Source organism: Vombatus ursinus, unplaced genomic scaffold, assembly GCF_900497805.2.
Source record: "Vombatus ursinus unplaced genomic scaffold, bare-nosed wombat genome assembly UNPS02004456.1, whole genome shotgun sequence".
In the NCBI taxonomy this organism is placed as follows: Eukaryota; Metazoa; Chordata; class Mammalia; order Diprotodontia; family Vombatidae; genus Vombatus; species Vombatus ursinus.
The window spans coordinates 81,916-95,790 of NW_020944234.1; the positions used below are offsets into that span (position 1 = coordinate 81,916).

At 38.5% G+C, this 13,875-nt stretch overlaps 2 protein-coding genes across 2 annotated transcripts; both read left to right on the plus strand.

The window, feature by feature from the left end:
- The first annotated feature begins 395 nt into the window (after positions 1-395).
- LOC114023868 (olfactory receptor 52E5-like) lies at positions 396-1,337 on the plus strand. Its single transcript, XM_027836683.1, has one exon. It carries the CDS (start codon positions 396-398, stop codon positions 1,335-1,337), a length of 942 nt encoding a protein of 313 aa, XP_027692484.1.
- Positions 1,338-11,996: 10,659 nt separating this feature from the next.
- On the plus strand, positions 11,997-12,932 carry LOC114023850 (olfactory receptor 52E4-like). Its single transcript, XM_027836647.1, has one exon. It carries the CDS (start codon positions 11,997-11,999, stop codon positions 12,930-12,932), a length of 936 nt encoding a protein of 311 aa, XP_027692448.1.
- Positions 12,933-13,875: the final 943 nt, after the last annotated feature.

The window sequence follows — 13,875 nt, forward strand, 5'->3', positions numbered from 1 at the left end:
TTACAGATCACCACCCCCAACACATACACATACACACATGCATGGGATATGGAGTTCTATGATAGACATGATGGAAAATATCCAAACTCAGAAAGATTATGATCCCAGTCTTCAATTAGTTGATTAGATAACCTGGTACATAGCTGTACTGTACTTTGAAGTAATTTTGTCAAGGTTGGGATGAAGGTTGTCTGGATGCTGTGGACAACATTGGTTCTATGCTTCAGAACCTGTTTAACTCCATCTAATTTTCCCTCCCCAGGTTTCCTCTCCCGGGTTATGGAAGGAGAGAATAGAATTTGTATCTCTTCAGAAAAGATTCAGAATGGTGTAGGTGGCTCAGGGGATCCTTACAAGGAAAAAGAGTCCTCCATCAACCAACAAGGACCACTGGAATGGGACCTTCTAACAATACACAATTCCATCCCACTTCTTTCCTGCTGCTGGGAATTCCAGGACTGGAAGATGTTCACATCTGGATTGGCTTCCCCTTTTGTGCTGTGTATTTGATTGCTCTTGTAGGGAACGTGACTATCCTGTTTGTAATACATACTGAAAGGAGCCTCCACCAGCCCATGTTCTACTTCTTGGCTATGCTGGCTTCCATTGACCTAGGCCTATCCACTGCCACTATTCCCAAGATGCTGGGCATATTCTGGTTTAACTTGAAGGAGATCATGTTTGGTGCCTGCATCACCCAAATGTATGCCATACATATGTGCACTGGCCTAGAATCTGTGGTGCTCACAGTCATGGCCATTGACCGCTTTGTGGCCATCTGCAATCCTCTAAGATATACCATGATCCTCACCAACAAAGTGGTGGCCAATTTGGGAATAATGATTATAGTGAGATCTTTAGTTTTTGTGACACCATTCATATTTCTTGTCCTGAGGCTTCCATTCTGTGGTGCCCGAATCATTCCCCACACCTATTGCGAGCACATGGGCCTAGCTCGTCTGGCCTGTACAAGTATTAAGATCAACATTGTTTATGGTCTTGTGGCTTTCTCCGTAGGGTATTTAGACCTTATTGTGATTGGTTTTTCCTATATTCAAATCCTAAGGACTGTTTTCTGCCTCCCCTCTCATGATGCCAGAATCAAAGCCCTCAGCACTTGTGGCTCCCATGTATGTGTCATGTTGGCCTTCTACACTCCAGCCCTCTTTTCTTTTATGACCCACCGGTTTGGCCACAACATCCCTGGTTATATCCACATCATTCTAGCTAATCTGTATGTTATTGTCCCACCTGCCCTCAACCCTGTCATCTATGGGGTCCGGACAAAGCAGATCCGAGAGCGAGTGCTAAGGATCTTTAATCCCAAAATTTCTTAATTCCCAGGAGTAGGATGCTTTCTCTTCTCATCCAAAACATAGGGATTAAGAACTTCCTGTTCATAATGTACCTGAAACTTTTGGAAACAATTGAAATAGCCAATTTTACCCCATTTTCATATTCTTTAAACTCTCTCCTTCCATCATACATACACATCATTACCTCCACACACACACACCTCCCCTATGCTTTGTTCCTACAATTACTCTCCAGAAATGCAAAAGACAATGATCCAAGATTGCCTAGACCAGTAGTCAAATGCAAATAGAAATGGGGATCACCAAACTGTACATAAGGATCACTGCAGATCATATATGGATTTAGAAACCTCACATATTTATATTTTAAAATTTCATTTAAAGAAATATTTATTTTGTGAAATATTTCCAAATTCCATTTTGATCTGGTTCAGGGTACCCTCAGGAATGTTGTGGGTCAAATGTAGGCCACAGACCATTTATTTGAAACCTCTTGTCTAGGGAATTTTAAAGCATTCATGTATTACTTGCATTTGTTACACAGAGCTTTGTGCAATGAGATTTCAATAAACATTGTTTCATTCTATCAAGATTCTCACTGTTTTTATGATTATCTAAGATTCAGGTTATGAAAAAAGTCATGTGGTTAAAATACAATATCCATTACTGCAATGCGATCATTGTCTGAAGCTTTAGCTTTGACCAAGCATAGTCGGTCTACCCATAGTGCCATAAAAACTCTATGAATGTAATCAGCACGAATAATCCTGATTAGATTCTTAGCACTCCTATCACTAGAAGGATCTACTAATTGACTTTATATGAAAAGAATTAATTTATCTAAATGTAATTTAATTTATGTAAATCTAAAGATAGTCGGTTTGTAGTGCCCAGTACCTTGTCATTCATACTGTCCATTATATTTTCATATGTTAAATTAAGTTGTAAGTTTTCAGATTTTCAGATAAGAAAAAACTAGGAGTTGTAACTAACATGTTGAATGACAGATTAGGGATCCAAAAAGGTCTCATTAGGCTAGAACTATGGTCTAATATAAAATGAGATTTAGTGAGATCAGTGTAAAACCCTTAATCCTGAGATTGGGTTCTAAAAGTCAAATGCACAAGTACAAGAGGGCATGCTATGCAAGAGTTCATGGGGAAAATTCCTGGCAAGAAGACACTTTCTTTTCAGAAAGCCCCTCTCATGGATTCCCACATGCTAGCCAAATTGAAATACTCTCTGAATCCAGAATTCATCATTCCTTCTGTGCCTATGTGGCACAAACCACCCCTTTCCATACAGGCAACCCCATTACCTAGAATGCATTGAACTTTCTCTCTCTCTCTCTCTCTCTCTCTCTCTCTCTCTCTCTCTCTCTCTCTGTCTCTGTGTGTGTGTGTGTGTGTGTGTGTGTGTGTGTGTGTGTGTGTGATTCCCCCTCTCTCTTTCTTTTCTTTGTCATGTATTCTCTCAGAATAGGGAGCTCCTGGTTAGGAAGATCCTCTTCCAATACAGATTACCATCTCCTCCATTTAGAGAGTTACCTGAGGCACTGAGAGTCTTTTTCCAATTTATTATATATGTAATTTTAGCACTCATTTAAAAAAATTTGAGATCCAAATTTTCTCCCTCTTTTGCACCCCTCTCTACTCTTTGTGAAGGATGTGACATAAGAAATGTGACATAAAGTTTACTTGAGAAATCACACAAACATTTCCATATGAGACATGTTAAAAAAAACACGATAAAGCGAAAAAAATTGTGCTTCAATCAGCATTTAGACTCCATAAATTCTTTCTCTGGAGGTTGATAGTATTTTTCATCATTAAGTCCTTCATAATTGTCCAGGATCACTGTATCGATCAGAAGAGCTAAGTAATTCACAGTTTATCATCACACAATACACATCTTACTATATAAAATGTCCTCCTGCTTCTGCTCACTTCACTTTGTATCAATTTATATCAGTCTTTCCAGTTTTTCCCTGGTCATTTCTTATAGCACAGTAGTACTCCATCACAATTATGCACCACAACTTGTTCAGCCATTCTCCAATTGACCAGCATCTCCTCAATTTCAATGTTTTTGCCAACACAAAAAGAGCTTCCATAAATATTTTTATATGTATAGGTTCTTTTCCTTTCTTTTTGATCCCTTTGGGATACAGATCTAGTCATGATATTGCAAGGGCAGCTAGGTGGTGCAGTGGATAGAGTGCTGGGCCTGGAGTCATGAAGGCTCATCTTCCTGAATCATCTAGCCTCAGACACTTACTAGCTGTGTGATCTTGGGCAAGTCACTTAACCTCGTTCACTTCATTTTTATCATCTATAAAATGATCTAGAGAAGGAAATGGCAAGTAGTTCCACTATCCTTGCCAAGAAATGGGGTCACAAAAAATCAGACACAACTGAAATGAATAAACAACAGCAACAAGTGGTATTGCTGAGTCAAAAAGTATACCAAAAAGTTTTATACCTTTCGGGCATAGTTTCAAATTGTTCTCCAGAATGGTTGGATCGATTCATACACTGCATTAGTGTCCACTTTTTCCACATCCCCTCCAACATTTGTCATTTTTTTCTGTCATATTAGCCAATTTGATATGTGTGAAGTGGTATCTCAGAGTTGTTTTAATGTGCATTTCTCTAGTCAATAGTGATTTAGAGGATTTTATTTTGATATGACTATAAATAGCTCTGATTTCCTTTTTTGGAAACTGCCTGTTCATATACTTTAATCTTTTATGAATTGGGGAATAACTTATGTCCTTATAAATTTGACTCAATTCTCTATATATTTAAGAAATGAGACCTTTATCAAAGAAACGTGCTGTAAAAAAATTCCCATTTTCTGTTTTCCTTCTACTCTTGGCTGCATTGGCTTTGTACATATTTGTACATAATTAATACATATTTTGAAATTTTATTTGTTTTCATTTCTAATACGGTAACTCTTGATAGATATAATCCATATAAACAAAAGTTCTTTCTGGTCCTCAATAATTGTTGAGTGTGAAAGGGTCCTAAGAGGAAAGAGTTTAAGAACTACTATCCTAGCCATTTCAATATTTTGATCAATCTTTCTTCATGTTCTCTTGGTGTCTTTCCAAAGAAAATGAGATAATCCAGGGGCAAACGTGGCAGGATAGATAGGCCAATGTACTTGGAGTCATAAAGACCTGGGTTTGAATCCTGTTTCAGGCTGTGGAATTCTGGTATGTCACTTAACTTCTCTGGGGCTCAGTTACCTCTTCTTTAAAATGGTGGGGTTGTGGAATATGATTTTGCTATAAGAAATGATAAATAAGCAGACTTCTGAAAAACTTGGAAAGACTTGTGTGGACTGAAGCTGAGTGAAGTGAGCAGAACCAGGAGAATGTTGTACACAGTAACAGCCATGTTGTGCAATGACTACTTTGATAAATTAGCTCTTCTCAGTTATGCAAGGATTTAAGACATCTCTAAAAGTCTTATGATGAAAAATGTTATCCACATCAAGAGAAAGAACTATGGAGTTTCAATGCAGATCGAAGCATACTATTTGCTCTTTTCTTCTTCTTTTTTTTTGTTGTTGTTATTGTTGTTGTTTCTTTTTTCTTGTAGTTCCTCTTATTGGTTCTAATTCTTCTTTACAACATGACTAATGTGAAAATAAGTTTAATAGGAATGTATATGTAGAGCCTGTATCGGATTGCATGCCATCTTGAGGATGGAGGTGGGGAGGGAAGGAGAGAAAATTTAAAAATCAAAAGCTTATGGAAGTGATTTTTGAAACCTAAAAATAAATTAATAAAAAATAAAATGGTGGGATTGGTTTTGATAATCTCTGCAATCCTGTCCAAAGCTATTTTCACATCCCTGCCTCCTCCAAGTCATTGGACATTTCTAAGCCTCAGATATTTCTTCTATAAAATGAAGGGGTTGGATTTGATGATCTCTAAGGTCCCTTCCAAGAGCCTAGGACCAGCACTTAGAAGTGCTCCATTACTCCAACCACTATCTCTAAATAAGCCATTGAAAAATGGCAGGTGCTCTTTGAAAAAGACATTGTCGTTTTTGTTTGTTTGTTTGTTTTTTCAGCATGCCAGAAAAACAAAAACTGACTTCTCTTTGTCTTCCTCTGCTTATACCTTGACTATTTACTGCCAGTGCTTTCCCTCTGGCCACATTGTTCCACTCATGATTGTCCTGCTGTGTATACAGGACTTATCTAACATGGTTGGTAATCATGGGCCAGACTTCAATTCCTATTTACATTGCATAAAATCAGGGCCCCCTTAATCCCATCTTGGGCCCTGAAATGATAGATTTTCACAGACATGTTGCAGACCACAGCTTTTGAAGACAAGTGGCAGGACCTGAGCAAGTAAATGGTGCAGTGCAATGTACGACTGATCTCTTCTGCTCTGCCAACATACTACTGCTATACTGGGTAAACAGAGTCTCCAGAGACCATACCTGGTACAAGCTAATCTATTAAGTTCCACACTCCCCAGGATCATGCATCCTCCTCTTCACCTGGCCATTTTCTGCCCTGCCCCTGTGTGCATACCAATCCCCCACACCATTACTACTCCTGCAATGAGAGCTATAATAAAATAAAAGTTACTATTACCTCTGAAAAGGGTATGAAAATCAGTGCCCTATTGCCTCTCTCATTATATTTAAGACTTCACAGACCATAGTTCCCTTGCCTGGCCACCAATTCCCATATATGTTGTCTTCTTTATTAAAATGTAAGTTCTTTGAGTGGAGGAATAGTTCTGGTTTTATATTTATATGTCCAGCCCTAAGCACAATGCTTGATTTAGAGTAAGTACTTAAATATTATTCTTTCCATAAGGACCTGATAGTATTTACTACATAAATCTAACGCTGGAAACTACAGCGTATGTAGCTGATAATGCAGGGTATATTGAACTGTTGGCACAGTGTTATGGTCCAACTTAATTCTTTTATTCAAAGTGATATATATATGGGGGGGGATGTGGGTGGGTGTGTGTTTGTATGTGTGTATTTTCATATTTTCCCGTTAGTTGTCTTTTACTTCCTGGAAATCTTGAAACCATCCTTTACTCTGTCTTTCTCCTTCCAATAGATCTCAGACACCTGCACTTGGGACCTTGATCTCTTATTGGTGACTTTTCACCTTATTTTACTTCAAATCAAATCACCATGCCACTTTCTGGCCATGATTCTTCCCACATTCAACTTTTTAACTTTAGCCTCCCTATGTATGTTATCATTCCCCGTTATAATTTAAACTTCTTGAGGGCAGGGACTGTCTTTTTTGTATTTGTATATTCAATGTTTAGCATAAGACCTGGAACAAAGTAGGTGCTTAATAAATGCTTCATTCACTCATTCTTATACCATCCCATAGGCAATATGTGTGAACTGATATACTTTGGGGTAGTACCATACACTAATAATGCTTTCAGATGGTTTTTGAGATCTCCTGTTTTCCTAAATAACTCTCAGTAACATCACAAGTAATTGAAGTGGTTCTTTTTATGGTCTCCTCACCTGGCACATCCCATATCCCTTGCATGTAATGACAACTATATTCTTGCTAATCTCCCTCAACTAATCTTTCAACTTTTCAGTCATTTGGGAATCAGCAAGGTTAAACTTTTCTGTATCTACTTTTGAGTTGGAGGAAGCTTTGATCCTGTGATATTTGTATCACTTTATTTTACGTTCCTATTAGGTTCCACAAAGGCTAAATAGATGATCAAGGTGGCCAGCTTTCAATTCCACACTTTCTGATGACCATATCTTGCTAATACTCAAATAGGCTGGAACTGTTTCCAACCAACTCCAATGCTCCAGAGATATTTACTGGACAAACTAGATCAATAGTATCAACTTCCTTACTTCTGACTTCATCTTTCAACTGAAACAGCTTTCTCCAGCATTAACAATGATCTCTTAAATTGCCACATCAAATGATTCTTTTCAATCCTGATTCTCCTTGGACTCTGTAGCATTTGTTATTGTCAAGTACTTTGTCTTTCCAGAAAATTCTTCCACTCCAGTGTTTAATGACACTGCTCTCTGTTGGTTCTACTTCTATCTATCTGCTTCTCAGTTGACTTTACTGACTCTTCAGGAATATCACACAAACTAACTGTAGGTATTCCCTAATGCTTTGTCTTGGTCCTGCTTCTCTTTTCATGCTATACCATCATACTTGATGATTTCATCTGCTCCCCTGGGTTAAATCATCATCTCTGTGAAGATGATTCCCATACCTATATATGGAGTCCAAGTTGTTCTGTTGAGTTAAGCTTACATATATCCATCTTCCTCTTGAATATGTCAATTGTTCCAATGGATTCATTATCATTTCCCCAAAGTTGCCCCTTCCAAACTTTTCTATTACTGTCAAGGGCACCGCCATTCTTTCAGTCATCCATGGTTGTAGACTCAGTGTCATTCTCAACTTCTTGTTCTTCCCTCACGTATTAAAACCGTTGCTAAATTTTGTCATTCATGCCTTTACAACATCTCTTGTATATAAATCCTCTTCCTTCATCCAACCAGAACCAGAACCACTTCAGCTCAGGCCCTCATTTGTCTCTTACCTGGACTACTACAGTAGCTTTTAAATAGTCTTTCCCCAGTCCAATTCAGCCTTGCTTACTTGCTAAGATGATTCTTCTATAGGGCATCTGATCTTCTCACTAAGACACTCAATGGGCTCTGGTGGCTCCCAACTAACTTGAGGATCCAATCGAAAGTCTTTTAACATTGAAAACTCTTCATAATCTGCCCCCTTATCCCCTTTCTAGCCTTCTTGTATTTACTTCCTCCACACAATTTACAATCTAGCTAGACTGGTCTATTGTGGTCCTTGAACACAACACTTAATCCCCTCTCTCCATACCCTTGTACTGACTGATGCCCAAGCTTGGAATGTTCTACTTCCTCAAATGACTCTTAGTGTCTTTGCCTTTCTTCAAAGCTCAGTTTAAATCCTATCTTCTGCAATAGGTTTTTCCTGGTCCCCGAGATATTAGTCTTTCCCTTTCAGATTATTTTAATCTACATTGTACATATTATGTATTTATCTAGCTATTTACATGTTATCTCATCTATTGGAATGCATGTCTTGAGAACAAGAATTATTTTTCCTTTCTTTATACATAAGTGCTTAACAAGCACTTACTTGTTGCTCGACTTACTGACTGACCAACTGAGTCTATTCATGGTCCTGTCTTCCTTTCCTAAAGGTGGTCTGATTCTACTCACTTTCTGAAAACTTGTAACGGATTCTCTTCTTGAATGTATTCAGTAAGAGTGACTGAGTGACTATCTATTCTACATTTGTAGCTGAAGATTGCTTTGCCTGCTCAACTTCTTTGCTTTGCTTTGCTTTGCTTTGACAGCATTTTATCACCAAGACTCTTTAATTTCTGCTCCCATGAGATTTTATCTTTTCAAAAAGAACAGTTTTGAGTGTGGGCAGCTAGATGGTACAGAAGATAGAGTGTTCTAGATCTGGAGTCAGGAAGATCTGAGTTCAAATCCAGCCTCAGACACTGCCTAACTGTGACCTGAAAAAGTCACTTAGCCTCTATCAGCTTCACTTTCCTCATTTGCAAAATTGGAATGATAATAGCATCTATCTCCCAGGATTGTTGTGAGGATCAAATGACATATTTGTAATGCTAAAATATTATCATAGTTTGTAATTCTAATTGCAATGCTAAAGTGCTTAGCATGGTATCTGACACATAGTAGGCACTTAATAAAAAATGTGTTCCCTCCCTCCTTTTCTAAGTCTTCTTTGAGATCAAGCATAGTAATTATAATTTTGCAGAATCCAGTTTCATTTTGTTGTTGTTTTGTTTAAATTGCTATGGTGACTGTGGACATTGTTTTCCTAGTTCTGCTTACTTCATTTTGCATTCATTTATGCCTCCCCTACCCCTTTGTTTCTTATTTATAGTATCTTATGATGAAATAATACTCTAATGCATTCATGTGCCACTGGAACTCATGTCCAGTGATGATAGCACAGTACCACCACCTGGAAATTCCCGACTACATAGGAGATATAAGCCCCTTTCTCAGTGACTCTCTAGTCTAATGAGCAAGGTGTCCTTACCAGCACATTTCCCTATCTTTTAATCAATCAAGAATTTATTCAGTGGTATTATGTGGTAACCACTATTCTAGTTTCCGGGCATACAGAGACAAAAATGAGAAAATTTCTGATCCCCGGGGTGCTTATATTAAACTAGAATCTATTGAAAATGGCAAAATTTACGCAGTTATGATGCATATAATACATCCATTGAATGTATTCATGGCAAGTATGCATATCAGTGAAAGGTGTCTATTGACAAATAGGTTGTAGAATCAAAGAGAGTCTTTAGCAAGGAGTGAGTTCACCTCCTCCATTGGCAACTGCAGCTGCAATCTATGAAGCATTTTCCTTTCAGAGTCCCCAGTGGAGTTCAAACTGATCAGTCAAATTCTTCTCCAGCTGTGAAAAGGTTAACTATAAGTGGGCACCATCTCTTTGAAGTCAACTGTCACCCAAAGAATTAACTCCTAGTTCTACTCCCAGTGGCTCTAGGTGTAATAACTTACCAGAGGGCTTGTGTGTGATGGCTGAGGTCCGGCATGAGCAACAGACAAGGGAAATGCAAGAGAGCAACACTGATATAAATAGTCCCATACACTTGGCTCACAGAGCAGTCCCTGGTCTAGTAAGTCAATTCTTGAATTGTGTGTGTCCTTTACCCAGCCTCTTCATTCTTACTCTATCCTTACTCATCACCATGGACCTTTAGCACTCCCCATTTTCTTAAGCAACAAAACCTACTCTAAATTCAAACAACCAAGCAGTCTCTTCCCTCTACTGTTAAAATTATCTTTCTCTCTTCTGTTTCTTTCCCTTCTTTCCTTCCCAGTTACCTCCTTCCTCCTTTTCTCCAATTTTCCACTTCATTCCTTAATTTTTTTCTCCAGCTTATTTAAGTTTCTTCCTTATTTCATTTTGCTCCTTACCTTCCTACTCCTTTTTTACTCATTCCTTTTTTCTTATACTTTCTTCTTTCATTTCCCTCCTTTCATCCTTTATTTCTCCAATCTTGTCTAGTTTTTCTTCTCTTTGTCATTTACCCTTGTTCCTTTTTTTCTTCTCTCCAATCTCCTTTCTCCCTTCTTTTTTTGCTACATTTCCTCATTCTAATTCTTTCCTTTTTCTTCTTTCCTCTGCTTTTCTCATTACCTTCAGAAGATTCCAGACTCCTTAGGGAATCTGTTCACTAACTTATTTTGATCTTCCAAATGTTATTTGGAAGTGACAGTGCTAGTGGGAGGCACTGCTCATTGGTGGGCATAGCATCCAGATGAGTGAACCAGGAAGATCATTCTCAGATAAGGGAACAGCATGATTAAGATGTGATGGTGGAAAAACACAAGTAATTTATGGGGAACTGATCACAGACCAATTTGGATGTAGCATTGAGTATAAGCAGGGAGGTAATACAAGATAAGGATGAAAGGGGACAGTGATAGATTTTGGAGGACCACTAATTTCAGGCAAACTCTTTTGAATTTTATTTAATATACAGTGGGGAGCTATGAAAAACTGAGAATTGAGGCATTATATCATAATATTTATGCATAAGAAAGTCTCAGTTATTCAATACCATGAAGGAGTGGAGAGAAGTTGAAGTTATGAATGTCTATTAGGAGGGTTTTACAATGTTACAGGCAGATCAGAACAAGACTCAATGCCCGTATCATGCCTGTCAAATAGAAATGGAGGGATGAATGCAAGAGATATCTCTAAGGTCCATTTCAGATCTAAATTTATAATACTATGACCAGGCATCCTTAGTTCCCCCAAAACCTTCCCTTTACTCTTCTACCCCATCCAGCTATCATCACAACTGACTCCTTCATAGTCATTCTTAAACAAATTGTTTATATACACCCAGTGCCTTCACTTGCTTAATGCTCACCCCCCCCTTCTTGATTTCTTGAAATCACACTTTTATTTCCACCAATTTATTAAAATCATTCTCCCCAAAGGTCACTAGCAACTTGCTAATTACCAAATCCAATGAATTTTTTTAGTCTTCATCTTCCTTGTCCTTTCTGCATCATTTGACACTGTTCACCACCTGCTTTTTCTAAATAATCTCTCCTCTCTTCACTTCTGAGAAAATATCCTTTTCTGGTTCTGCTATCTCTCTCAACTCATCTATTACCTTCTCTGGCTTCTTCTCTTGACCCTAAGGGGAAGGTGGATATTACTCAAGGTTCTGTACTCTATGTACACTCTCTCCTATAGATACCTGAGTCACTCCCATGGTATAAATAGTCATCTCCCTATAAAAATGTGAGGAATTATTGTCCTCACTTTTCTTCAATTATGCCCTATCAGGTATGTGTTTCATGGAACTCAACTTCAAGTGGACTGACCTAGGATCCTTCCAAGTAAAGGAGAGAGAGAAAGGGAGGTACACTTCCATTTCCTGGTTTGCAGCTAGAGATTCAGGGTCTCCAGTGTCTCTTTCCCTAGGAAGAAAAAAGTGGGGGGAGGGGGTGGGATGGTGTCACTTGTTTCTATGAGATGATCCAAATCTAATGTATACTTTTTTTTCACCTCCAGGTCAGGCCATCAACAAGAAATACACCATAGCTTGGCAAGATGCCCCATTCCAATAATACTTGCACCCACCCCTCCTCCTTTCTACTGGTTGGTATTCCAGGGCTGGAAGGTGCCCATATCTGGATTGGCTTTCCTTTTGGTTCTGTTTATCTGATTGCAGTTTTAGGAAACTGTACCATTCTGTTTGTGATACAAACTGAGAAGAGTCTTCACCAGCCCATGTTCTATTTCCTGGCTATGTTAGCTGCTATTGACCTTGGCCTGTCAACAGCCACCATCCCCAAGATGCTGGGAATATTCTGGTTTCATTTGAGAGAAATCAGTTTGGCAGGCTGTGTTGCCCAGATGTTCTTTGCTCACAACTTCACCACTATGGAATCAGCAGTGCTTTTGGCCATGGCCTTTGATCGTTATGTGGCAATCTGCCACCCTTTCAAGTATACCACCATCCTGACTAATAAGACCATTGGGGCAATTGCAGGGGCCATCATACTAAAGTCCCTGACTTTCATGCTTCCCTTGATTTATCTTGTCTTGAGGCTACCATTCTGTGATTCCCACCACATCCCTCACACGTATTGTGAACACATGGGCATTGCCAAGTTGGCCTGTTCCAGCATCAAAGTCAACATCATCTATGGCTTGGTTGTCATTTTCATAGTATTTGTGGATGTAATTCTGATTGGGGTTTCCTACATCAGGATCCTCCAGGCTGTGTTTCGCCTACCATCTCAAGATGCTCGACTAAAAGCCATGAACACTTGTGGCTCCCACTTCTGTGTTATGTTGGCTTTCTATACACCAGCCCTATTCTCCTTCCTCACCCACAGGTTTGGCAAAAATGTACCCCACTACATTCACATCCTCTTGGCCAGTCTGTATGTTGTGGTTCCACCTGCCCTCAACCCTATTATCTATGGTGTCAGGACCAAGCAGATTAGGGATCGTGTCCTCCAAATCTTCACCAAAAAATGATTCAGAGCCATGGAGTTGGGCTTTACTGAACTGGAGTGAAAAGTTCCATTCTTACCCACAAAGGGTCAAGATCAGAACAGAGCTCTCTAAAAGCAGTCAGGGTCTAACACAACATTAAGCATGTTGGTCTCATCTTTTCTTCATATTGCTTTTGCCATGTAACCATATTTCATGGTTAAGACAAAATTGAATTGTTTCAAGATATTTGTAATTTGTTGGAATATTTTTATCTAGATACAGGGGAATAAGTAAGATAGGACCTTCAGAGTCCCATTTTGCAGAGGAAATCTGTAACTTTATATATTTTTTCTCATTGAATTCAATCTGGCAATTGCCTAAATGGCTAGGGAAATGTGAATCATGCATACATTCGAAGATAGGTGGTACAATGGATAAAATTGAAATCAGCAAAACCTGAGTTTGAATCCTACCTAACACACATACTAGGTGTGGAACCCTAGACAAACCACTTAAACTCCTTCATCCTCAGTTTCCTCTTTTATAAAATGGGGGATAATAATAGCACCTACCTGAGAAAGTTGTTGCAAAAAGCAAATGGGAATTAACTGATGCAAAGTGAAGTGAGCAGAACTAGGAAAAACAATTTATATAATAACCACAATATTGTGAAGACAAACAACTTTAAAAGACTTTGGTCAACAAAACGATCAACACAATTCCAGAGGACTCATGATGAAACGTATGAAACATGCTATCCTTGAGAAAGAGACATGATAGACTCAGAATGCTGATTGAAGCATAATTTTGTGGGGGATATAGCTTATGTGGGAAGTTGTTTTGTTTGACTACATGTATTCATAAAACAGAGGAAGGTGAGGCAGGAGAGAGAGATTTTGGAATTGAAAATGAAATAAAATTGAATTAAAAAAACACAAAAGGAAAATCAAATAAGATAACATCTACAAAATGCTTGGCAAACCTT

Coding starts and splice junctions, on each gene's coding strand:
- LOC114023850 (XM_027836647.1), top strand. CDS start 11,997: ATGCCCCATTCCAATAATACTTGCACCCACCCCTCCTCCTTTCTACTG.
- LOC114023868 (XM_027836683.1), top strand. CDS start 396: ATGGGACCTTCTAACAATACACAATTCCATCCCACTTCTTTCCTGCTG.